The sequence below is a fragment of the Pyrus communis genome, chromosome 11, assembly GCF_963583255.1.
Source record: "Pyrus communis chromosome 11, drPyrComm1.1, whole genome shotgun sequence".
Taxonomy (NCBI): Eukaryota; Viridiplantae; Streptophyta; class Magnoliopsida; order Rosales; family Rosaceae; genus Pyrus; species Pyrus communis.
This window is the reverse complement of record NC_084813.1, coordinates 14838098-14865946: the sequence shown is the minus strand read 5'-3', so window position 1 is coordinate 14865946 and position 27849 is coordinate 14838098. Positions and strand designations below refer to the sequence as shown.

At 36.5% G+C, this 27849-nt stretch overlaps 1 protein-coding gene across 2 annotated transcripts; it reads left to right on the top strand.

The window, feature by feature from the left end:
- LOC137708714 (intermembrane lipid transfer protein VPS13) lies at positions 1–27843 on the top strand. 2 transcript variants are annotated; one of them, XM_068447846.1, is made up of 46 exons: positions 1–369; positions 527–604; positions 1034–1146; positions 1383–1476; positions 3037–3074; positions 3290–3358; positions 3768–3829; positions 4642–4843; positions 5911–5979; positions 6521–6600; positions 6733–6882; positions 7838–7901; positions 8862–8963; positions 9423–9584; positions 9661–9788; positions 10571–10721; positions 11376–11471; positions 11616–11717; positions 12530–12588; positions 12714–12816; positions 13893–14075; positions 14163–14279; positions 14891–15162; positions 15536–17109; positions 17238–18331; positions 18886–19014; positions 19096–19245; positions 19628–20200; positions 20275–20346; positions 20427–20885; positions 21026–21209; positions 21307–22093; positions 22174–22290; positions 22505–22778; positions 23194–23307; positions 23411–23494; positions 23881–23931; positions 24015–24194; positions 24279–24601; positions 24680–25021; positions 25111–25174; positions 25435–25581; positions 25982–26086; positions 26159–26269; positions 26349–26523; positions 26687–27843. In XM_068447846.1, the coding sequence occupies exons 1-46, from the start codon at positions 267–269 to the stop codon at positions 27373–27375; spliced, it is 10395 nt and encodes a 3464-aa protein (XP_068303947.1). In that variant the 5' UTR covers positions 1–266; the 3' UTR covers positions 27376–27843. The 2 variants fall into 2 exon arrangements, with proteins under 2 accessions (XP_068303947.1, XP_068303948.1); XM_068447847.1 differs by lacking the exons at positions 1–369; positions 527–604; positions 1034–1146; ... (2 more) ...; positions 3290–3358; positions 3768–3829 and having other exon boundaries at positions 4782–4843; positions 5911–5983.
- Positions 27844–27849: the final 6 nt, after the last annotated feature.

Genomic DNA, 27849 nt, shown 5'->3' with positions numbered 1-27849 from the left:
CTGGAGCGCTCTATTTCTCGGTTTCTGACAACTACGGCGGTGCTCGCTTCCTCCTCCTCCTCCTCCTCCTTTCTTCCCCAAATTGCTCTGTTTTTTCTGAAACCCTAAACCCTGAATCTCCAATCAATCTTCCTCTTCCTAAATGCCCCCCAAGTCGATATCCGTCCTCTTTGCTTTCAGTCTAGCAGTTATCGCAAGCGAGGTCCAATTGAATTCTCTGATGGGCGCAGCGAACGAGAACTGAGAAGGGACGGAGGCGAGCGTAAATGACGATGTTCGAAAGAGTTGTTAGTCAGGTGATTTTGGGCTATCTGGGTCGGTACTTCAAAGATATTCAGAAACACCAGCTGAAGATCACCCTTTGGAAAGGTAGTATTTTCAAGCATTGAAGTTATATGCTGTTGTTTTTCGTTTTCTTGTGGAAGTTGGTTGAGTTTTGCGGGTTTTCGATGTTATGAGTACTCAGGAAACTATGAATTTATGTATATAACAATGCCCATGTAATGAATTTTAATGTGTTGCGTAGGGGAAGTGTTCTTGGAAAATGTGGAGCTAAGTCTTGAAGCATTTGATTATCTTCAGTTGCCTTTTGCTTTAAAAGAAGGTACTTTTGACATTTTCTTCATACTACTATTGTTAATTCTTTTGACATTTTCTCTACTTCTTCGGTACAGGCAATGTTTTTGGGTTATATGTCCATAGGTTTAAAGTTTGTGTAGTTGTTAGTACAGTTATTGAGGACCATTTGGTGGAAGGATTCCATTATATTGATATGCCAGAACTTTAACAAGGTCCAGTTGGTCTATGTACATTATTGAAGGCACTGGTTGTGATTTTCTATTTGTGCTTTATTTAATTTTATATGCTGTATCTTTTGGGATGGGAGGAAATCTTATGTCTGTAGAGCTGTTGGGTCGTGCCTCGGGTCCTACATGATAACTTCTTAACTGGTGCATTAGATTTATGGCATGATTCTATATATTTCTTCATTACTATTATTGGTAGCTACATCTGATCATGGATTTTTTGATAGGCCGGGTAGGAAAGTTAAGCATCAAAATTCCTTGGAAGAAGCTTGGTTGGGACCCCATTGAAATTATTTTAGAAGATGTCTTTCTTTGTGCATCCCAACGGGATGATCAAGAGGTAATTTTCAGTCTCAGATATGTTCATTTGAAAAGAAAGTGTTCTTGGAATTGACCGGTAGAATTACTTGGAGATTGTATAGATAATAGATATTAGATCACAAGACTTAACTAAAACAATGAAAAAAAGAAAAAAAAGGTTTTGCGGATGATCTAAAGGTATCATATATCATGTAAATTAAGAAAGTATCTGAAAAGGGATAATTTCATGTCGTTAAGTGATTTTGTCTGTTTTAGTGGAGTTCGGATGAAGTTGAAAGACGAGAGCTTGCTTGGAAAAAGGCCAAACTTGCTGCAGCAGAGTTGGGAAAACTATCAAAACGTGTTTCCGGTAAGCTTTCTTAAATTCCACTTTCTGAAGGCAAATAATGAACAGCTCTGATATTAATGCCCCTCTCTTTTCTTTGGCAATTTTATTGCGTGCACTATTATTGATTTAAAGTTACTAGCTACGTGTAGAGTTCACCAAGAAAATGAAGGGTCCCTTGTAGAAATTTAAATTGGGGCCTTGGGAAAACATTACTGAATTAACAAAGAGTTTTGCTTTTTGAATAAGATTCTGAAGTTTCAATTTAATTTTCCCTTAATTCTATTTTTCAATTTTTAAAATATTTCTATTAGTTGAGCAATGCAATTCTTAGAATATTTGAGTCACCCCGAATTCGAGGCATGAACACTTCTGATTGGTTTTAGTATCTTTGTGTACACACTGCAAATGTAATACCTTGCCTTCCAAGTGGGACAAACCTTGGCCGGTATCTGTATGCTAAATTGCTAATGCAAGTAAAGTCATGTAGGAAACTAAATCAGTGTACCTGTATCATTATAAAAGTGCAACATCTATACTTTTTCACTGAAAGATAAATGTATCTGTATCATTCAATGTTTTAAAAGGCGTGCCTTGGCGGCCTCTGAGGTTGGGCGTGAGGGTTGCTGCCTCTGTTTTGAGGGAGTGGGTTGGAAGACGTCGCCGGAGCCGCCTAGGTGGAGGAGGCGCGCCTCAGGGAGTCCATGCATCTCTGTTTGGCTGCTTTTTTATTTTATTTTATTTTTTAACTCCCAAACCCAAATTTTGGGTAGGGTTTTAACTGCCTCATACCTCGTCCTTGCATTATCGTCTCTCTACCTTTTTTTTCTGATATGTGTGCGCTGTTTGCGTGCATTGTTATATGTGTGCTCATTGTGCTTTTCATCCTCTATTATATATATATATATATATAATATAATATATGTATATATATGTGTGTGTATATATATTTATAATATATGTGTGTGCTCAGGGTGATTATTGATTAATAATCTTCTTTTATTTATTTATTTATTTTTAAATATAATATATGTGTACACTCAGTGTATATATTAAAAAATTTAGGTCTCACGCCTCACGCCTAGGCCGGGCTATCCCTCAGACGCCTCGCCCACGCCTCACGCTTTTAATACATTGGTATCATTAGAAATGTAGTTATTCTATGTAATATATTCAAATTACTAGGGCATTAGCCACATTTTGAAAAAGAGTAGTCAACCCATAAATTATCAAATGAGGGATATATTATTGTTGAGCTAACACTTATGATTCTTTAGTTCACATAACTGTTTGGTTTACTACACAAAGAAGGTGTGCATATTGTTTGGAATCAATTAGGTGCTAAGCTATCACCAGATCTTTTTGTACTCATGGGATGTGGCCTACAGCTCATGTGCTGCTGCTCATTGTCTAAGTGGCTAGGACATATTGCATTTATTTTATTCTTGTCCATCTAGTTGTCTTAGTCTCCATGACAGTTCAGTTTTTTAGCGGGAGATGCAGTGTTAATTCTTTTCAAAGTATATTCTGGCTGCTAATTTGTAACTTTTGGTGCTTTAATGGGTTTTCTTTTTCTCTCTGCAGAAAATCAGGCTGGGCTTATATCATATATTTCTGCTAAGGTGATATTACCTTATTCTGAAATTTACATTTTGATTATTTTTAGCTCACAGAGCCATCATATTATTGTGCTTTCTTTGTCTCTATTGTTCCATCTCAATACTTGAAAAGAAATGAAGTGTATTGTATAATTTGGTACTGTTGAAGATATATTAAGATATTTGGGGTTTGTGATCATTGCTGAACACCACTGACATTTATGCCTTTTGCCCTTTAGGTTCTTGACAGCATCCAAGTGTCAATCAGAGATTTTCATATCTTGTACCATCACAAGCTCAGTGACTTGGTAAATTTTCTCCATGTTATAGTCCCTTGCTAATTTTTTTTTCTTTTATGTAGCTGTCCGTTTGACTCATTATTTGATGAATCTACGGGAATTTTCTCCACTAAATCTTATTGTCGTTTCTTATATGCTAATGGTACAGTGTAGGTTTTTTTGAAAGAGAGGGGTTGGTCTTATTTTATTTATCTACTATGTTTCCCATTAATCCTAAATTATAAATTAAATTGATCAAACTTTTGATTTGTAATTTATTGTTCTTTTACAAGTAAAAGAACTATACAAAAAACCTTCATTTATTTGTTGTTTTCTAAGATGTGGATATTATTTAGTATCTGAAGTTACTATTCTATTTGCACGACATTTTCTGTTGAATAACATAGCATAATTTTTATTCCTGTTTATTGTTTTGCAGGCATATACTGTATTTGGGTTGAAGTTATCCAGCTTGAGGACAATGAAGCAAACTCCTTTAGGGTAATTCACAGTTTCTTCTGGTTATATTGGCAGTTGCGATTGCTTTTTTTTTTCTTTCTCCAAGTTCTTTGTGTCTTTTCTTTCTTTCTTTGTTTCTTTCTTTTTTTTACCTGTCCAAACTCAAGAGTCTTTGATTATTAGGCATATAGAGTTTTTTGTCTATATGGGCCCACATTACTTCAACTATAAGAATGTTAGGCAGAATTTTTAAAGTTGCAGTGCATCCCTTTTTTCAATCTTTGCTAGTTTATATTTGGACAAAGTTTGCATGTGACTGGTTTGCACAATGCTTATGATTTTGGTTAAACGTAAAAAGAAATAAACATAAAAACATGATTTTACCATTTGTGGATTGCCATTTGTGTCTTACTTGGGTTGATAACACTGTTAATAAGAAACGAGATAACTGAATTAGGAAATGCAAAGTGTACAATCTCTAGTGCATTGCCATTTGTGTCTTACTTGGGTTGATAACACTGTTAATAAGAAACAAGATACCTGAATTAGGAAATGCAAAGGGTACAATCTCTAGTGGGCAAGTAGTCCACAAAAGAACCTAGCCCCATCCAATAGAACATGAAACTAGCAGGAAATAAACATCCGAAACATCAGATAAAAACCAGAAGACGACTACATTCAGACCATAGTACCATCAATTGAAAAAGGATAGAGGGGAGCAAGTCAATAAACTTGTTAAGTAACTCTCAGTTGCCCTTTATAAAACAACAGATGTGGCTGCAGAGCGTGGACCTGTTATGGTCTTATGATATGTTGCAAATGGATTTTAATTTTTTGAGCCTTTAATATCTCAGGCCATCAAGTGGAAGAGGGGGCCAAGTTAATAAAGTTGTGGAGATTACGGGTTTGGAATTTTACTGTGGCACATTTTGTGGAGCGGTCGAATTGATGACTATGAACAATGGTGGGGACTCCAAACTGTGGCACGATACAAGACCTGATGGGGAGAAATATGACTCAATATTGTCCCCTTGTGATGTTTCCATGTCACTTTCGGTATGAAAGTCAATTTCTTTTCTTCTTTGTCCTTTGCGTTGTAGTTGCATCTCTTCTGTCTGTCTGTCTGTCTGTCTGTCTGTCTGTTCTCTCTCTCTCTCTCTCTCTCTCTATCTCTGTTGGTTGTGGAATGATCGTCTTGTTTTCTTCAAAGGTTTGTTTCTGATTATTGCCCGGATTTCAATTTAAAAACCTTGAAAGTGCACTAGCAATTGCAAGGGTTGTATTTTTTATTATTTCTGATGTATCTTGATATAGTTAGAGCAGGGTTTGTTTTTCAAGCCCGGTGGGTATCTTGTCCAGTCCACTGCATTGTACATTTTCATTTCTAGTAACAAAAATTTGTTTCCTGTAAAAAATAATAATAGATGAAACTCCAAATTCTGACGAATATATATATGTATGTATATGTATGTGTGTGTACACACACACACACACACACACACAGAGCCTTTATCCAAAGTGATAACCATTTTTTGGTAAAAATAGGGACTAATTGTCTGGCCCTTATACATCGAACTTCAACGAGCTAGACCGTCTATTATTTAAGTCTTCATTCAGAGATTATCCTTGCAAAAAATCAATTCAATCCAAAACCATTTGCTCATTTGATTGCCCTGATGAAATTTCAATGTTTCTTGGAACATAGTGTTCGTCAATTTCTTTGAACTCAATTAGGTGCCTCAAACATTTTCGATTTGGCTAATATTTTGCAAGGATGATCTATAAAGTGCAACTTGAAAAATAGATGGTTCGGATTGTTGAAGTTTGATGTGGTGTGGGCCCCACAACTAGTCCCCATTTTTACTAAAAAATGGGGATCCCTTTGGATAAAGGGCCTGTATATATATGTAACACTGTTGCTTTTGCTCTATGCTTTGGTATCAAATGTGATAAACAGTAAGATAAATATTTTGGTAACTAATTTTTTGTTACATTAGCCTGGTGTGTGTGTGTGTATGTGTGCATCAAAATGAATTGGTAGTTCATATAATACATGTTTTAAGTTATAAACTTTTTACCCATGCATACTGAGGTTGAGTAATATGCATGCTCTTGAATGCCAGGTCAACAGATCAGGAGAGCTTGATAACAATACTCCACAGTACTCTATCACCGCTGAGATAACTGACTTGGTTGGTAAATTGTCTGTAAGGTGTATATAAATTAAATTTAGGGCAATTCCCACTTTACTACCCTCAAGTTTTGCTAAAACCGCACTTTACTACACTTAATTTTTTTCGTCTCACTGTCAGACCTAAAATTGGATTTTTTTGCCACTTTGATACTTCCATTAGCCTACCCGTTAACTTTTCTGTTAACTGATGACGTGGTAGGATCCTGACCCACTAATTCTCACTTTACTACTCTCAAGTATCGTGAAATTTGCACTTTGCTACCCTTTGTTTTTTTTTGTCTCACTTTACCTGAGAGTAGTAAAGTGAGAATTAGTGGGCCAATATCCTGCCACGGCAGTTAACAGAAAAGTTAACGTCTAGGCTAATGGAAGTATCAAAGTGGCGGAAAAATCAAACTTTAGGTATGAACGTGAGATGAAAAAAAAGAAAGTGCAGTAAAGTGTGATTTTGGTGAAACTTGAGGATTGTAAACTGGGAATTACCCTTAAATTTAATTGGTTTACTATCTTCTCATCTCTTTTCTTGATGTGCATGTCAGGTGATGTCTTTGAATGAGGTTCAGTTGCAACAAATCTTAATTCTTTGGGATTTTTTAGGCACGTGTGAATTGAGAAATAAGTAAGTTTTTTGTTCATACCATTTTTAGCTATTATATTTACGATCATTGTGTTGATAAACTGAAATTTTGTCTGACTTCTATGTAAAAGCTCAAGTGGCTTTTAATTGATCTATGGTTATTGGATTTTGAAGGTATGGGCGCTATCGTCCCTGGTATAGTCCGTTATCAACAAAAATGAAGGGTTGGCAATTGCAGTGGTGGCATTATGCGCAAGAATCTGTTCTATCAGATGTTCATAAGAGATTAAAGAAAAGCTCATGGAGATATTTTGGACAGAGACTGTGAGTCCGTTTCTGTTTTGGTTTGACCCTCTTCTATACCAAGTGCAATGTTAACAAGTACAATTATGTTCTGTTTTTTTCTTGCTCACTCAATTTTTTCATATTGTATGTATGTGTCAGTGTGTATTTTTATTAAAGAAACAATTATATTGCAAGAGGAAGTAAGCAGTAACAACAGAAAGGGTGGTCAATCAAAACACCCTAACATATATATTCATAATGAATGCTTTTTATGTCTCCAGAAAGAGTAGAATTATGTGCTAAAACTGCTGATTCACGAACAACGGGCATCTGAAAAGTCTTGTAAAATATTGTTTCTTTTGTCCTGTAAAATGGGTTTCAGTATGTAGTATGTACACAACCATATGCTGCAATGTACGAAACAAAAACATGGATTCCAGAGTGCAAGGATTATTCTTTCTGTGTCATTCTATTCAATTGGAAATCTTTGGCATGCTTAGTAATAATGGTCTTCCCATTTTTCCCTTTAGAAACATAAGTTCCAAACCATCAGTGCTACACGTACTCATTAAGAGTTTGAATTCTTATCTTCTGTGAATATCAAGATGTCCATCTAAATCAAAACTACAATATTTTCATTTCAAAATTCCTGTAAATAAGTATTATGCTAAAAGAATATTTAAAAAATTCATTCATCAGAATATCCTAACTTGTTAAAAGAAATTTTGTTGTTTTACCACCACTTGACGTTTATGTGTTTGGGATAATAGTTCTGTTTCTTATGACATACTTTCTTCTCTCATAGATACTTTCCTTACCTTCGATACCTTTATCATGTATCCCAACAGCTTTTAATTTTTAATGTCCTTGTTCCTTGAAGGAAAGTTTTTTCATTCGTAGAATGTTATGTGATGATCATTTCCCAGGTCTGCATACTCAGTAAGAGGTTGTACTTGTTTGAAGTTTTAACATTCAGTATTTAATCTGGTTGCAGAAGTTCTTGTCGGAAGTACGTTAACCTATATAAGACTAAGCTGAATTTTCTTCGCCATGATCAGGTGATTATTGTACTTGTCGCTTTCTTCTTATGGGTGTTTGATGCCCTTTCCTTTTTATCTCATCAGTCGGTGATGTGTCATTTCTGCATGTACAAAGTCCATCTTTTATGTGGTTTGATAATATTGGGCATATAGTCATGCACAAGCAATGTGTGGATGTCTCTAGTTTCTGCTGATTTTATTTATCTTAAATGTTATTTAGTTATGGTAAATAGGAAGTGTGTTGGACATGTCATTTTATTTTTTTATAAGATTTGTGTACTCTTGTTGATTATTTCTATCTTGGTTCCACTTTTGGCATAAATGGTAGGAATGTATTCAACGCTTCCCACTATACCCCCCTGTAGTGTGGAATGTCTTCACTATGGGCTTTAGTTTCCACAGAATTCAGGGGTTTATCGTGTTATAGTATTTGGTTAGATTGGAAAGCTGTTGTAATTTGATTTGTGTGCTCTGTGTTTATGTCTATGTACAGAACTTTGCTCTTATGATTTTCCATTTACTTTGTTTTTAAGCCGTGGCCATCTTGAGAGAGAGATTTGGGTTTTGACAAAATTCACATTAACAGGCAGCAGTCTGTTTCTTGTGTAAAAGTGCTATTAATTTAGTTATAGTATAATAGTTGAACTTAGTTGGATGAGGATTTGGTCAACTTTCTCCTTTTTATCTCCCTTGAAAGTATTGAAATGTACTACAATTTTTTTTTATTACCATATTGTATGTCCTATGCATATACAGTAATCTTGAAAAGGAAGCAATGCAATATCTCAAACATCATAGTGCTTTTTGTTTCTTTTCCTTTTGATCACTTTCAGACCATGTTCTTCTGGGCACAGTTGCTGTTAAATTGTACTTCTTATTCATGCACATTATCTTCTGTTTAATTAATGAGGTATTAACATTCAATTTAAAGGTTGGTGTCTTACTTGTGAATGACACATTGTGCTTTTTTGTTATCAGCCAATTGACGAGAGTACTCAATGGGAATTGGAGCAAATGGAGAAAGAATTGGACATCGATGATATTTTAAGTTACAGGTCTACTGCTGAATGTGAGCTGCAGGTATGAATGATATTCATGTGTAGGTTGGGAGACATTGACACATAAGCCGCATTTGTTAGTGGATTAGCTCGGATAGGATAACTTACTAGATTGAAGGCATACTGAAGGAACAAATGGATGACAAATTCCAAATTTTGTCCAAGTTGAATGTAGGAGATGGATTACTTATGAAGGAACTTTTTCTCGTCTTATCCTCACAAAAACGGTAGGATTAGAAGGGATAAGTTTCGTTTATGACTACTCTGTCTTCTTCCTTCAACTTGGACAAAATATGGAAGTTGTCATCCACTTCTTCCTTCAATATGCCTTCTTTTTTGTAAGATATTCTATCCAAGCTAATGCTCAGAGTATTACTTTCAGTACTTCTAGCCTTTAGAATCAACTCAACTTTTATATATGAAAAATTTGTCAGTTGGTGAATTTAGATATTTCAGTTCTCGTGATTGTATATTCCTGCAGGAAATTTTGTCGAACTCTTTAACTTCAAACACAAATAATGATGAGCATTCAACTGGCAAATCCCGGGGATGGTTGAACTGGCTATCCCGTGGCATGCTTGGTGCTGGTGGAACAGATGATTTGGGTCAATTTTCTGGTGTTGTTTCTGATGAAGTTATTCAGGTATCTCTATCCAATTAGGTAGCAGAAGACTACATTTTTGCTAAACATTAAATACAATGTTCTATTTCATGTGCAGGATATATGTGAGGCCACAGAGTTCAATCCTCCAGTTTTATACAATGGGGATGTTCGGGCAAATGATAAGATCAGTATATGTGCACTCCAGTTCAGCATTCATCAGATCTCTGCAACACTAAGGAACATGTATGAGTAACTATTTTCATTACTCAATATGGCTAAAAGGAATACAAATTTGCTATCAACTATTTGGCAGCTTGAGTTTGCCTTTGCATTGTGCTTGAGCTTGGCATGAGTGAGGCTCCAGAATAGCTTCACTAGGCGAAGCTGAGCAGAGCTGGTGTTATTTCTGCATGTTGTTTTCGCCTTTGACCTTGTCTTCCTGTTGAAGAATTAATTAAGCTCAGTGTTAAAATAACCTTAAGTTGAATACTTGTATCATGATTAGTGAACTAAAATAGTAGGTAAGCTTTACAATTAACACTCTAGCTAGTCTGTTGTGAATCTTGTGATAGGAGTTAATTTCCGTTTTTCTTGATTCAATGGTTAATATTTACAATTATGAAATATCGTCTTCAGGACAAAGCTCCTATTCTAATTTGTAAACAAGTGGAAGCCATTGTGAAATATTTTCTTTCTATGGTTCTGGTCTAATATTTTGCAAAGCAACGTACTAACTGTCACTGTTTGATTGTACTGTATAGTCAGATTAGTGTCGCATTTTCTTTTTATGTACTGTCATGGGTTTCTTTTGTACAGTATGTATATACTTTGTCAGTTACTAAACTGGCTTGTCCTTTAGAAAATGAATCATTCTGCTAGCGAGACAGTTTATTTCTTACATTAATTGTTTCATATGTGTCAATAAGTGATCAATTATTTACCAGACTGAAGATTCATGTAGTGGCATTGCTTCTCTTTCTCCCTCTCTGTGTTATACTGTATTGACTAAAATTCACACTTTTCAGGAAATATGGTCAAGAAATTTCTGAGACAATGTTGAATGGGGTGATTATTGAGTGCAAGTTTTGGGAAGAATCTGCAACCATTTTTTCCGTTGTCCAATCAGGCCAGATGGTTTATCCTTGTAGCAAGAAAGTCATTCTGCAGATGAGACAGGTTTGTAATTAATTTATTCATTTCCTTTTCTAGGAGTTGATTGTTTTCATACTTTTTTTTTTCGGAAAATCTACGGACAGTATCTTTAGTTGGACTCTACGACCTGAGGACATAACTCATTTTTTGTTTTCAATATTTAATAAGAACAATGTTTTTCACTTAAGGGGACTAAATGACTTGTTATATTACGTATTAAGTGATTCTCTGAAGTCCAAGTGGATAATCAAGGCTCGTTCAGCTTGCCTTCCTGGGTGGCCTTCTGGGCAATATGGTTTAAGTTAGAAAGAAATGGAACATGCTATGCAATTTAGTTTTGAATTTTATCCACTTAGAGTACTTGGATCTAACGGGAGACGTGACACAGAACTGAGCGCAATGGCGCTCTAGGATTCATATAGCCGACCCCACTTGGTGGGAAAAGGCTTTGTTGTTGTTGTTGTACTGTTTCTTGTACTTCTTCACGTGTCTAGAGCTGGCTAATATCCAAACCAGTTAACCACATGCCCAAATCTCCTCTCTTTCCACTATCAAATGTAGTTTAAATAGCATCTTGATGGCATCTCTGTTGACACTCATTATTGTTCTTTGTGAAATTACTTTCTGGTAAGCAATCTTATAGAGGACAATTTCAGTGATTGACCATTTTCTTTCCAGCCTACTGTTGAGAAGGAAGTATTAGACAATGAGCATCCATCTTGTAGATTGCAAGTGGATGTATCACCAAACCTTGAGGTTGAATTGTGTATTAAGGTACCATACTGTTACCATCTATTGCTCTGAGATGCCAAGTATGATATAAGAAACCTCTCTTGGATAACTAGATATGTTTCAATGAGTATTATTTGTCTGGATGTCGTTTATTGACAATTGCTTCTTCCGAACGCTTGTACTCAGGGAATGCTTCAACCATTGGAAGTTAATTTTGATGCAGAGTTTTTCCTAAACTTGATGGACTTTTTTGGAGTTTTAAATTCCTTTGAAGGTCAGCATGGAAGGGTAAGAATTGATACATTTTGTTACTACAAGTTTCTTTTTTTATTGGTCACACATCTCTCTCTCTCTTTCTCTCTATGTGGGGTTTGCTTTTTCTATCTTTGGTGTCTCAAATTGATTCATAGTTGCTGCTATTGTCTTCAGATCATATAATTTTGGTTTTTCTGTTTTATATTTAAGAGCTCCTTGGACTTTCAAGTTTTTAAATTTGCTAAAGTTGGAGAGTTTTAATTAGCCGAAAGTTACAAGGGATATGTAAAGAAAAAGTTACAGTGTTACACATCATAAATCATCTTTGATGAAGGTTTAGATATTAGTATGTTTTTATTTGTTGAAAAATTTGTTGGGGAAAGAAAACATAATAGTTTCTTTCCCTTGTCGTCGTTGATTTTGTAAAATTTCTATAGACTGAGAGGTCCATTTGCAGATTGGAGCATTTAAGGTTTCTTTATTTTCCATCTCCTATTTTTGTTGGCATATGGAGGTCTCTATTATGCCCTGCTTTATGGTCTTTTTAACTGTTATTACTTGTATATGTTTTTTGAAAAAAAAGTGCACGTGATAAGTTGATAACAATCTTTTGACGTTTTATATAAAAAAAGAATAAAGAAATTAACTGTATCCTGACTACAGCATCGAATATGAGATCATTTTAAGAGTGTTCTCTGTTTTGCTTGCTCAAGGAAACATGGTTTAAGAATGACATGTTTTGTTCAGAATTGCTTTCCTTCTCACATTATTTAGGTTTTGGATGGCCTTCTTGACTAAGGTTTTCTTGTTTTGACCCATGATGCTTGTAATGTGACCTGCTGCAGGTTCTCTTGTCACTAAATGGGATAGAAAATGTAAATGGTCGATTGTTATCAAAAACTGAGTAAGCTTTCTTGTTGCGACTATTATGTTCCATTGCTAGTTTCTACCTTATTCAGATTTTTGACGCCCATGTTATTGTCCATATATAAACAGATTGATGAGTTATATCAATGTTATTGCTTGCAGATACATTTTATCCCATCTTAGGAAAGTTGTGTGGGATTTTAGCATCATCAATATTATCATAAATGTTCCTTGGAGAGATGCAATACCAGAGCAGCATAACTTGGTAATTCTACTGATTAATGTGCCACAGAAAATTTTGGTTTTCGCCTTTTGACTTTCTTGATGCTTGTTATATCTGTTTTATGAAAACAAACAATTTCAATTGGTCAACTCAAAATGTACACTAGATGCAGACAACATTAGAATTACAAAAGAGATCTACATTCATAGCTAAAACATATCTTGAAGCAGCCTTTCAATCTAAGATAATAGATGATAAGGACCAGTCTTTAAATTCTGCTGATATTGATGCCCATGACGAGGCCAAAATCTAACTCTAGCCAATTCTTTTCTACATCTCCCCCTTTATGATCTTCGAAGATTCCTTTCCATCCAGTTGACATATATCACAGCCCAAAACAGTGCACCCCTCATAGGACTTTAGTCTTCATCTTTCTTCAAACACCAGATAAATTTTCACTTAAAAATGAGAACCCTGCTGAAATAACCCAGCTACAAAATTCATAAATGAACTGTCATAAACTTAAAAATAGCGAGATCACAGGCAGCTTTCTGCCTGCATTTTGCACATGATGCAGCATTGTGGCAAATGGAAGTATTAATCCGCCATCCTAAGACCTTATACTGGAGGAACCTTGGTTTTCCAAATACTTTTTAGATATAAGTAATAAAGGTAAAAGAAAGATGGACATGTTTTCCTTCATAATCAGTATTTCACAGTGATTTTGGAGGTGCTGCCTTTATACGCCTTGTGGCGAGGCTTTGAAGAAACTATATTAGTCAATGAAGAACCTTGTCCCCAGTCATGATGATCAACCCACAAGGGATATCCCTCAAACTCCATGGCATCTACAATTAAATTTATGCTCTAACCTACTTATCCTCGAAGAATCCAATATCACGACTGCCAAAGGGTAATATAATAACCATAATTGGTCGGAATGCCCAGTCTTTCACCACAAAGTAATCATTCAAGTCTTTGGCAACTGGTTTCTGATGGCTTATGTGCTTTGTGGAAAGAATGCTCCGCAGTTGATACTATTAATTTAACTAAGCTGAGAAAAAAGTAAATTCATTGCTTAATGCAGGATTTGATTAACCAAATGCAATTTTTTACAGGTAATTGAAGCAGGCTCCCTTATTTTTATGACTAGATGTGATATTGGATCTCATCCATCAGATGATGGACAATCATATACTTTCAAGAACTTCTTAACTTCAGTTTTCAAGTCTTATATTCCTTCGAGCTTTCAACTTAAAGATCTATACGATCACTTCGAGGTCAAGTTAAATGATTTTGAGGTAGGTTCTAATCAGATACTCTGTACTTGTTTGTTTCTCTAATTGATTTTTGAGGATCCTATTAGTGATAATACTGATATTGTGCAGATGAAGATGATTATGCCTTCTCATTCTTCTCCAGTCTCTATCTTGGAGAAACTTAGCACTTCTATCTCTTTGGAACGTTGCTTGATCCAAGATGAATCAGTACTGAAACAGTTGGAGGCATGTATAGTTGTAAATAGATGTTTTTTTTTCTAATAATTTGGTCATGCTCACTCTGTCTTGATTTTGCTGAACTGCCACGAACCTTATTGTAGTTTTAACATTGGAATCCATTGTAGTACGAACTTGAACATATGGTTTAGATACATATTGCATAGAAGCAGCTTGCTTGTGTCATCTGTTATTCATGCCATGCTCATGCCGTAGAAGTTTTTCAATTGAATAACAGATGGCATAAGCGTTGGCATTTGTGGTAGAATGTAAAATAGTTCCGAGTTCACCTTCCATTAATTTAAGCTTTTGCATCCCTGTTATTCAACCCCCAATTTAAATTAAATTTGACGCACTGGTCTCTCAAGTGGGGGGAAGAGGTACACATATGAGTGGGAGTGAATTAATATGAACTAAATGTTGATTCACATCCTAATAGTTTCAGATCTTGAAAATAGTGGTGAACAACAAAATTGATCAATTGGTAGACAGCTTTGAATCAGGGAACTGTTTTAATTTCTTTTTTTTTCTTTTCTAGTTCATGTATTAGTTTGGTTGTTCTCACTTCTACTTTTTATTTATTTATTTTTAAAGATGCTCAGCTGTTCTTTTGGTTTCAGGTGTACATCAATACATCATCACTGAATGCACACTTTTCTCCATCTATATATGCTGAAATTCTGGGATTGATTGCATACTTAGGTGCTCTGCAGTCAGCTCTATCTTTAGAAACTATTGATCCACTTAAAGTCGTATCCAATGGATCAAGGACTGCTGTTTTTGGGTTCTCTACCAATGTCAAACTGGAGACAGTCAGCTTTCAAGTAGAACTTGAAAATGAGAAAGAAAATAATTCATCCATCATGCTTGCTTGCCAACAATTAGATATCAGGTATCTTTAATTTCTGCCACGAGCATTTATATGAATGTACTGTTGAAATCGGACAATTACACACTTGCACATTTTTCTATTGGTTTATAAATTTGTAGCCGGATTGCATGGCACAGGTACCGGACAATTTTGAGAAGGCCTATTAGTCAATTTATTTTTAATAGTGTATTCTGCCTTTCTTTTTGTGCCATATGTGTGTTTTTTTATTTTGGGGGCGGGGGAGGTGGGGGGGGGGGGTGTTTTCCCTTATAGTCGAAACCAGTTAATGTTTAGTGGCCCATGTATTTGGGGCAGCAAATTTACATATTTGTTTTTCCTAAATTGGATCACTAACACCATGCTTGAGGTTGACACTTGGTTGTTCAACATGCAGATATGCTCTTACAGAGCTTGAGGAGTGCTGGATCTCTATGAAAGCATTAAGTACCACTTTACCTTTGAATGGTGAAAGTGAGAGCCATATTCTGTATTCATCTGGAAATCAGTCTTCTACGAATGCTTTACATCAAAGTAATACTGGGTTTAGCAACAGCAGTGATGATTTTGCCACAAACATTGAAAATACTGAACCCTGCTTTATTTTACAGTATGAGTCTCTTAGGAATGAGTCAGTTCGCCAAAAATGTAGAATATGCTTGAATAACACTGATATCCACTGCTACCCATATGTAATCAGACTGTTGATTGAATTTTTTGATAAGCTAGCTGCATATGGTCCATCTAATTATGGTATGAACTCCTTTAACTCATCTGTGGATGCTGGGAATCCAAACAAGGTTGGTGGTTTTGGGTTTGAAAGGTTTGGTTTCTCAAACTTCTTGGAAAGTGGTTCCTGTGAGCATGCAAGCATACCTGTAGATCGTTTTCCTTTTGTTACACTATGCAATTCTGGTTCCCTTGGTAGCCTTGAAAGTTCTTTACTTTATGCCAGTCATGACTGGAGAAAATATTTCACTTTGAAGGACAGCAGAATCATCAGTCCACAATCCAACACAAAGAAGGTATCTAAATATTTTCATGCCACACCATTAGAGTCCACATCTATTGCTGCAGCATCTGATGTGGATGGGAGTTTTGCTGACAGTGGTACTGTATTTGTTATTGATTTAGATCTGTGTGGAATCAGAGTGCATTTTCATGATTCCTCATGCATCATTGGAACAATTTCCCTGCCTACATCTCACTCATCTGTAATCATTTCTGAAGACAACTTTGACATCTTAAGTTCTGCAGAGGGATTAGTTCTCACGTCATCTTGGTGGCCACAGAACTTACGTGAGTTTCTATGGGGGCCCTCACTCCCGAGTTTATCTCCTATTTTAAACGTACGAGTGAGGAAAGAAAGCTGTGGGCCATTGAGTTCTTGCATTGAAGTATGCTTCAGCATTCAGCATGTATATTGTATTTTACCTCCCGAGTATCTGGCAATAATAATTGGTTACTTTTTGTTGCCTGATTGGAGTTCAGTTTCAACTGAGCAGCCTGTCACCGTATCGCATGACTACACTGGAACTGAAGATGAGTGTTCACTTGCATATAAAATTGAGATACTAGACTGTACTTTGATATTGCCCATCAAAAGCAATGAGGGTCAGTTTCTAAAGGCAGAACTTCAGCAGTTGTATTGCAGCTTTATTCATCACAGCAGTTTAACTAATGTATTGAAGGATATTCCTCCTGAATGTTGGGTTCCCAGGCATAAACTTTCAGAAAGAAATCACTGTTTGAATTTATTTGGACGAGACTTGCTCCTATCATTCCTCTCTTTCAAGGACGATGAATGCAGTGTCTCAAAGTTTGATCAAGATACTGATTGTGTAGACATTCCATTAGTTGTACCCTTATGTGCTGACGTTTGGGTCAAGATACCTTGCGAAAATGAATTATCAAGTTCCTCAACCACCTGTATCATGACGAGGATTGGGTACTGTCAACTTACGGTTGAGGGTAGGAGTTTCATCTTTAAAGTTCTGAACAAAAACCATTCAGTATTATCTTATTATACTGCATGTATGAAGTTCTCTTCACCATAAGATGTATGTATGAAACTTTAACCCCTCTGTTTTTCTTTACAGGTGCTCACTTTTTTTGTGGATTTGAGGGACTAATTGATGTTATAAATGAATTTTCCCAAGTTTCTGATTTATCGAAATGTTTCAAATCTGATGTTCCACAGTTTCTTCAGTTAAAGAGGTGCCTAGAACAGAATAATGCAGTTACACCTGTTGTTTCAAGCATTACATTTTCAGAAGTTAAATGCTATTGCAAATCATTGTCAATACAGTTAAATGGCTGCAGAAGAGACTTGAAAGAACCTATAGCTAAGGCTGAAATGCAATTTATGTGTTCTGCATCATTGAGAGATGACATTCTCTTAAGTGTTGTGCTTAGCTTTTCCTCATTGGCATTATATTCTTTACCTGGTTCTGTTGTATTAGCAAGATTCAAATCCACATCAACCTCATCTGTTCTTGATTTTTCTCTTTCAAAATCAAATGAAGGTGGGAATGAGCTGCTGGTTTCTTTGCCTTCTGTTGATGTGTGGTTTTATTTGTCTTACTGGACTGATGTAATTGACTGTTTGAAATCTTATCCGGGACATTCATCCCCAACTACACTTGACAACTTAAGGCAGGAGGCCGATGTTCTGATTGTTAGGTCAGAAAATATTTGCGTAACATTTCACTTTCCCGTCTGGATTGGTGATGAAGGTTGGGGGGAATATCAGGTCGATGAAGATCGTGTCGAGGGTAATCAAAATGATTTATCTGACTTGGTCAAAGGAAAAAATTTTAGATGCCTTGCGGTTACTTTATGCAGTAAAAGTAGTGAACTTTTTGTTGATGCAAGAAGTGTGAAAGTCAAGTCTGACATGGAAAAACTGAATGGTACCGTATTGCTAAGCGAGGACAAAAGTGTTCTATCATGGCCTCTTTTCCAGATATGTCAGGGTACTTTTGAAGCTGAGATTAACCAGAATGAGCTTGTGCATGTTGAAGTAGATGCTCAATGTGATCATTTAGATGTATGGATTTCACACAGCATTCTCCACTTATGGCATGGCGTACCATTCACTGTTTCTGAAGGAGGGCCTTCTCAGTTTTCTTACGGTGGAATTGCTTTTAAAGTCCAATTTAGAAAGGTTTCTTTTCTTCTAAGTGATGGAAGGGTATGCTGACCTTGACTACTGAAGCTATTAGTTTTTTTTTCTTGGTAATATGCATATCATCTGATTTTATCCCTGTGTTGTTTGTGCCCTTTTTTTCTGCAAAGCAAAATCATAATAGTTGGGTCATTTGGTTATTTCTTGAAGCTAATTATTTTACTGTCAATTGGTTGTATGCTGGGCATTTTGAATCTTTACTATGCAACTTCTAGTGTGCTTATGTGACCCAGGAGAAAATGCAAAAAGAAAAAGAATACTATTCGTGTAGGTACATCTTGATTTTAAATTTTTTATTGGCAGTCTTATTTTATTGGGCCATTCTAATTATTAAACAGGGAACAGTGAATTTTGGTTACTATCAGTTTAGTTCGTATATTTGTGAAATTTTATTTAGTCCTCTTTTGTTTTATTTCACAAAGATTATTAGTCTGTTTTTCCCTTGAAGGTTTTTATTTTTGATATCATTGATTACCCAGTATTAAATGGTGGACTCTTTATTCTGTCTACCAAATGCATGATGCTTTCCATGCTGATAATTCCTGTTTGGCTTCATGTAGTGGAGTTGTAGTGGACCGCTGTTTCAAATTCTTATGGGTAACATCCTCTTTTGTGGTAATGTGACTCAAAAAAGCCTTGAAGGTTCAGTCAGTGGTGACCTTCAAGTGAACTACAATAACATTCACAAGGTATTTTTTCACAAACCATTACTTTCACTTCTACTTCAGCAAGAATGATATCTCATAACTTCCTGCTTTTAATGGATAAAGGTCTTCTGGGAGCCTTTTGTCGAGCCTTGGAAGTTTGAGGTTGATGTGATTAGAAAGCAAGAGATGAGTCTCAACAGCTCCATGTTGACAGATGTCAATCTCAAATCGCCTGCGCACCTTAATCTGAACTTCACTGAATCCCTAATAGAGGTGTGAATTCCTTTCAATTCCTTTGACATTTAGATCTATTTTCAGAAAATTTCAATTAAAAGTCTCATGAATCTTATCAAGGGTGTTATTGAGGAACCTGAACATAGCACCTGTTTGGTTCATATATCTTGAATGTAAATCACATTATCATTAACTGGACTACTAAATACTCACATTGGAAGGAGCGAAATGTGGGCTTGTTCATATATTGTTGAAAATACCTATTGAGACTGAAAAGATGATCCACTTACAAGTTATACTTGACCTTTGAAACCATGCAACATTCCCCACTAATTTTGATATTTTGTTTTTCACTTAGTGAATTATATTGGTTATCTTAAGTTGTCATATTTGTAACCCATCTCATTATCGTTTATTACAGTGTGTTTTCAGGGCATTTGAGATGATTAAGGATGCTTGGGTTCTGATGGGTCCAAATGATCTTCCCGAAAGCCAAAATTTTTTAAATTCTCCTTATTCTGAATATACATATGCAGGAAAATACGCTCCTTATGTACTTCAAAATTTGACATCTCTGCCTCTAGTATACGATGTTTATCGAGGCCCAGTTAATCTTGGTGTGTTTGATGTCTCAAAGATGAAGAACAGAAAGTATGTGCAACCGGGTTCCTCTATTCCAATCTATATCAATGATACTCCTGAGGAACAACTTATTAATGTTAAGACAGCACACTTTTCTGAGAGGCTTTTTGAGCAGAAGGCAAATGGGGTTGCTCATCAGTACATTACCATTCAATTTGATGGATCATCGATATCGTCTGATCCTATCTCAATGGATCTTGTAGGACTTACCTACTTTGAGGCTGACTTTTCAACGGCGTACAATGACAATATGGAAAATAATAGAACAAATACAGTTGGTGGTTTTGTTGTTCCAGTTGTATTTGATGTTTCAGTGCAGCGTTACAGCAAATTAATACGATTGTACTCAACGGTATAATACAAACTCAACGTATGACATAATTTTATGTTTGTCAGGTATTGGTTACAACTTATATACACTTGCAGGTGATACTTTCAAATTCAACTTCAACGCCACTTGAGCTGCGATTTGATATTCCATTTGGTGTTGCCCCTATGGTAGGACAAAAATATTTTCCATTTTTATGACTTGTATAGTTTTTATACGTTAACAATGTCAAATGTTTTCTACTTTTCAGATATTAGATCCACTATACCCTGGTCAAGAGTTGCCACTGCCTCTCCATTTGGCTGAGGCTGGTAGGATTAGATGGCGTCCAGTTGGAGATTCTTATCTCTGGAGCGAAGTTTATAACCTTTCAAACCTGCTTTCTCAGGAGACTAAAGTTGGATTTCTTAAGTCCTTTGTCTGCTATCCAGCTCATCCAAATAGTGATCCCTTTCGTTGTTGCATTTCCATTCGAAATATCAGGTTGCCTTCATCTGTTAGGTCAAGGAAGACTTCACATCTCAAGAGTAGTCTAAACCAAACAGTTGGGAGTCGTGATGAAAGATTGAAAAAGTTAGATGAGTCAAAGAAGCAGTTCGTTCACCAAATGACTCTCAGTATCCCTTTAGTAGTTAATAACTACCTTCCAAAGGAAGTGACATTGACGATAGAAAGTGGTGGGATTACTCGGACTGCATTTCTTTCAGAGGTTTGTAGTGTGATGATGTTAATTAGATCTTCCTTTAGCTGAATGAGGAGTTCTGTGCTACTTTTCATTTTTTTTTCCCATCCTCATAAGGTTAATACCATTATTCAAGAGGCTCTTCTCATTGATCTTTTGTCCTGTAGGTGGAAACTTCCTTTCATAATGTTGATCCTTCACATCACCTGAAACTTGAGATCCATATGCAAGGGTTCAAACCAGCTGTTTTGAATTTTCCTCGTACTGAAACATTTTGTAAAATGGCTAAGTTTGGTGGAGCCAAGTTTTCACTTTCTGAAATTGTGGCCTTTTATACAGACTCATCAAATGGTAGTTCATTTACTGTTAGTGCTTGCTTCTGTTGAAAGTAACCGTATTACCTTATGCTCGGTAAGATTGTTAATTGTTTTGGTGTTACTTTGTTTAGGTCCTGCATATGTTACCGTGGAAAAGGTGTTGGATGCATTTTCTGGTGCCAGGGAACTCTTCATTTTTGTTCCCTTTCTGTTGTATAATTGCACTGGTTTCCCTCTTGTCATTCAACATGCTTCCAGTGAAATGAGAGTAAGTTGTACAGTTCCTTCTTGTTATCATATGGCTGAACAAGAGCTTCTTCAGGACAAGAAAGATGGTCTCAGTACGGTTTCTTCTAGCCATCATCTGCGTGCTACGGATTCATATGGTCTAGGAAATTCTTCCTCAAGAGGTCATGTTGTCTCAGTTAGAGAGAATGTGAATCCACACAAAGAAATATTTCTTTGCAAACCTTTGAATCCATCGAACTCTGAACAAAATCTTCATGAGTTTTCGAGCAAAAGGGACTTAGACCGTAGCAAAAGTGATTTAGATGGTCAAAATTCTCTTTCTAATAGATCACATAACAGATCGAGTTCAAGCAGTCAGTTGACCGTAAAAGATTCGAATTTTAATGGTTTTGAGCGTGGAAGGGCTAGGGCATGCATGTTCTCACCTAACCCCAATTCCTCTGCTGGTGAAGTTATGGTTAGAGCAAGTAGGTGTCTGCCTGAATTTGTAATTGAAAAGATGCCAAATTCTCTATGGTCAAGTCCATTTTCCCTTGTTCCACCTAGTGATTCAACCACCGTCCTTGTTCCACATCCATCATCAAGTGCAGCAATCATGTTGTCTGTAACATCTAGTGCAGTTGCTGCACCATTTGCTGGAAGGACAAGTGCCATCACTTTCCAGCCCAGGTAACAATAACTACTCAGTAACCTAGGTTTTAATTCCTATGGTTATTAATTTCTGTATCTAAAATTTCTTAAATTTGCAGGTACATCATCAGCAATGCATGCAGCAAGGACTTATGTTATAAGCAAAAAGGGACTGATATCGTTTTTCATTTAGGCATAGGAGAACATTCTCATCTTCACTGGATGGATACAGCCAGGTAAATTACCTTTTGCATGCGGAATCGTCTTGATTTTGTTGAATTGGTTGACTGTATTCTCACATTCAAAATTTAAGGTGGGCAATACATTAGATATCGCATGCACGTTTTTTGTTTCTTATCTTTATTTTTCTTCCTAGCCAACCCCACTTAGTGGGATAAGGCTTTGTTGTTGTTTATTTTTCTTCCTCTTGCTTATTTCAACCTTCTTCAGGGAGTTACTGGTTTCCATCCGTTACGATGAACCTGGATGGCATTGGTCAGGTGGCTTCTTGCCTGATCATCTTGGCGATACTCAAGTGAAATTGCGGAATTATCTTTCTGGTTCATTAAATATGATACGGGTTGAAGTGCAGAATGCTGATGTCTCTCCAGGAGATGAAAAAATTATTGGAAACTTCCATGGAAATTCTGGGACAAATTTGATTCTCATATCAGATGATGAGACTGGATACATGCCCTACAGAATTGATAATTTTTCAAACGAGGTTGGTATAACAATTAATTGAACTGAAAACTAGAATATATCCCACAATAGTTGGCATAGTACTCCGAGTCTGAGTTTGGCTGTTTTGTTGAATTGTCTTCCCTATTCTTGTTATCCTGCTTCTTTGGGTTGAGGCGTGCTTCTCAATTGTCATTGAGTTCATTAGTTTATCTGTTTTACAGTTTTATTATTCTCAATAGTATTGCTGGCAGTCTTATTTTATATTACTAGCTCATTATCTGGTTTGCAGCAAACTTTTGTTGAGCCATAAGCAAATGCCAACATGCATTGTTGTCAATCTTGTTTGTACTGTTGAGTGAAGCATGCTTGCTAAAGCTTAGTGAACTCATTTTTGCATTCTAAACTTTCAGACCTTTTTCTGAAACAATTTTGTTGTGCTTCTTGGAACTTTTTAGAGGCTAAGGATTTACCAGCAGAGGTGTGAAACTTTTGAAACAATTGTTCACTCTTACACATCTTGCCCTTATGCCTGGGACGAACCATGCTATCCACACCGTCTCACCATGGAGGTACACCCTTTTTTCTTGTATGAATTGTAACAATAAATATTTTATGCTGTCTACTAAAGAGTTTTTATTTTTTATTTTTTATTTTTTATTTGGACGCTGTAAGGTACCCGGAAAGCGTGTTTTGGGGTCATACGCTCTTGATGATGTGAAAGAGTACAGTCCAGTGCAAGTACCATCATCTTCTGAGGTTGTTACTTTCCCACGATAAATTTTCGTAGCTTAGCACAATCAAATTCGTGGTGTGGGAACAGCATTGTTGCCTGTTGGTTTCAAGATTTTCTGACATCTATTTTGCGTGTCCCAATCAACATAAATTTGAAAAGAATATTTGCGTAACTTAGCACAGTATAGTTAACTTTTTTAAGCCTGTTACTACATGTTAGTGAGATGTTAACGATACTTTTCTGGCTGTTTTGAGTTCTTTCTGGATTCTTTCTTCTTCTCTTTATGTATTTATTATTTTTCTTATGGCGATGTATTGAATCACCACACACACCATATATATGGTTCACCTTCTAAGCTCGATTTCTACATTTTATGTGAAAGTTAATTTGTGTTAACTTTTGCCACCAGAAACCTGAGAGGACATTGCATTTATCTGTCCATGCTGAGGGAGCAACTAAGGTTCATTTCTATTACCTTGGCACATGCCACGAACTATCAGAACTTATCTTTATGAGCTTTGTGATTACCTTCCTTTATTGCAGGTCCTCCATGTTATTGATTCAAGTTACCATGTTGTGAGTGACATGACGAATCCAACTGTTCCTCACTTGAGAGAGAAAGGGAAACATGAACAGAAACAGGACAAAGTTGTAGGTTTCATGGAAAGAATTTCAATTGTTATTCAACACATTGGTATCTCCATGATCAATATTCATCCACAGGTAGGTAAAATTGCGAAATCACATCTTCTACTCAGGTTCCATGGAGCTTATTCAGACTATGTTCATCTGTTGTTTCTCTTGTAGGAATTGATTTTTGCTAGTGCAAAGAACATTAGAATTGATCTTGTACAGAGTTTGGATCAACAAAAGCTTTCCTTGCAAATCACATCATTGCAAATTGATAACCAACTGCGTTCTACCCCATATCCTGTTATCCTGTCCTTTGACCGTGATTATAAAAGCAATCCAATTGGCCATGCGATTAAGGATGACGCCATGAAACCAATAAGTGAAAGACTGCTTCAAAGGACTTCTCACAGCTCTTTCGAACCTGTTTTCTACCTTGCTGTATCAAAATGGAGGAAGAAAGATGTCTCATTGGTTTCGTTTGAATATATCAGCTTAAGGTATGCATACCTGCATTTAAAAGAGTATGATAACTTATTAGCTTTCAGTGCTTATTTTTCTCTGTTTAATGTGTGCAGAGTTGCTGACTTCTGTCTTGAGCTGGAGCAAGAATTGATATTAAGCCTGTTTGACTTCATAAAAAATGTTACTTCAAGGTTCCAGAGTAGAGTTTTTCCATTGTCGGATCCATTCCTGCGCTCTCGTATCAATGACTCAGGTTTAATGGATTCCTTTGCAACAGAGAAACAACTTCACTTAATGACTGCTCCTGTTTCTACTGAAAACCACAAACCGAGACTCTCTCTACCTTTAATTGTTCCAATTGGAGCTCCTTGGCAGCAAATTTACCTATTGGCTAGAAGACAGAAAAAGATCTTTGTCGAAGTGTTTGATTTTGGCCCCATCAACTTGACCTTAAGGTGACTGGTTAATCAATAAGAAAATGCCTGTGTACTTAGTTTTGTATTAAAAGTTGCCATTTGACAAGCTATGAATTTTGTCTGCACAGCTTTTCCAGTGCTCCGTGGATGCTTAGAAATGGGATTCCTACCGCAGGAGAATCTGTTATCCATGTAAGTAGTATACGGATGTCCTAAGAGAAGCTTTACAAAGTAGATAATGTAATCACATAAAATGCAAGTTAGAAAATATTTTGTCGGAACTTTGCGCATGCATTGAATCACAGGCAAAGGTTGAGGTAATGAATGTGAAGATTTCATGTAAGAAGAATATATGCATTTGATACAGAGACACACAAACACCCACATCTACCAGCAGCAACTCTATCCTATGATTATAAAAACATGTGAAATCATATTTGGTTGCCTTACAGAGAGGTCTTATGGCTCTTGCTGATGTTGAGGGTGCACGAATTCATCTCAAGCAGCTGACAATTACACATCAAATTGCTAGTTCAGAGTCCCTTCAAGAGATCCTTGTAAGGCATTATACTCGGCAACTTCTTCATGAGATGTATAAGGTAAGTATGAAAACTTTTCTGCTAAGGTTCTTGAGACTTGGTAATAGCGAGAAACTTTATACTGTGAGTCACATTTGGTTAGTTAAACAGGTTAATCACATTGACCCCCTGATTCTAGTGGCAGTTATTTGTTTGCTATCTTTTCTTGTTGGAGAGCTGCTGGTTCTCAGTAATGCCTTATTTATAGTCCTCAATGTATCTTGCTGTCTTTTTACCTTTTTAGCTTTTGTCTACATGTTATATAGCACATCATGCCGTGAATTACCTAATAGATATTATTGTAGATGAGTCCTGCAATGAATTTTCTGTCTTTCCTCCATTAGAACATAAATTGACTGATGGGCTTATAACAATTTCAGTATGATGTTTAACTTGCTCTTATTATGCTGTATATTTCCAGGTGTTTGGTTCTGCTGGTGTTATAGGCAATCCCATGGGATTTGCAAGGAGTATGGGGCTTGGCATTAGAGATTTCTTGTCAGTGCCTGCTAGGAGCATTTTTCTGGTAAGTTTATTTTTATATGTTTTACAACTGTCCTATTTATCGGTATAATAATGTTTTTTTTCTTTTGGGTAGAGCCCCACTGGACTAATTACTGGCATGGCACAAGGCACCACCAGTCTTTTAAGTAACACTGTCTACGCTATAAGTGATGCTGCCACACAATTCAGCAAAGCTGCGCACAAGGTAACTGCATGTCGACAACATCCTGGTGGCCGATAGATTATTTTCATCTTTTCATTATTAATTGGGTTTCTATTTGTAGGGAATCGTGGCATTTACATTTGATGACCAGGCTGTTTCAGAAGTGGAACAGCAGCAGAGTGGTATTGCTACTCATTCTAAAGGTGTGATAAATGGAGTATTTGAGGGACTCACAGGTCTTCTTCAATCACCAATTAAAGGAGCTGAGAAACATGGCCTTCCTGGTGTCCTTTCAGGTATTCGATAGTAGAATGCAGTAATCATTGTGTTTCTTCTTTACCTTCATGTTGATATGCAGCTCACGGAAGAAACGATGATATCACCTTTAGATCCACATGATAAGATTTGGTTGCCTGGCTCTTGACAACGCTTTTTATGCTTTTGATGTCTATGGTGCAGGCATAGCTTTAGGTATTACAGGACTAGTAGCAAAACCGGCTGCTAGTATTCTTGAAGTTACTGGAAAAACTGCACAGAGTATCAGAAATCGGAGTAGGCTCTATCAAATGGGACAACAGCGCTTAAGAGTCCGTCTTCCAAGGCCTTTAAGCAGGGAACTCCCCTTAAGACCTTATTCTTGGGAAGATGCTGTTGGAACTTCAGTGCTTGTTGAGGTGGATGATAGTTTGAGGCTCAAGGATGAGATTTTAGTCTTGTGCAAGGAACTTAGACAAGCTGGTAAATTTGTCATCATTACACAGAGGCTTGTATTGATTGTTAGCTGCTCAAATCTGGTGGACTTAGGCAAGCCTGAATTTCGAGGTGTTCCTGCTGACCTTGACTGGGTAATTGAATCTGAAATCCGTTTGGAGAGTGTTATACATGCTGACTGTGATGAAGGAATAGTGCATATAGTCGGAAGCAGTTCAGATGCCCCTTTGCGGCAAAACCAGCAAACTAAAAGCAGCAGTGGAACACGGGCAGTTCGTTGGAACAATCCTACTGTTCCTCTCATACAGACAAACCTGGAACTGGCTCGCAAAGACGATGCGGATAATTTGTTGCAGATTTTGTTGTCTGCAATAGAATTAGGAAAGGAGCACGGGTGGGGATGTAGGTATGTTCTGCAACGAAGTAACATCAAATAACTCAGTGGCGGAGCACACTTGTTTGAAGGATTGAATTTCGTACAACACTAGTAGACAGAAGACTTGTTACAGAGATCACGAGATGTGTGATACAATGGAGTGTGGCAAATAGGTAGAGAGTTGAGCTTCTTTACCACAGTTTTGAAGGGATTGAGTTTCGAATGGAGTGAGAAACAGGTCACTTGTTCGATGCATTTTGCTTTTGAACTCTCGCGACAAAAAAACAGCATTGAGAATGCCCGAAGCAAACCTTTCCCCTTGTGATGATGTCTTGCACAATGCAAAAGATGGAATTTCGATTTTTGTGGTAGATACTGGATAGGTAACTTCTACAGAAAAAGTTGTAGAGTATAGAGATATAGGTTACTTCATATTTAACACTTGTATATTTGCTGTTTGTGAACCATTTAATGTATATAAATGTTAGTCAGCAGTTACAACCAAATGAGTTCAAAACACGGTTATTTGTCTTTC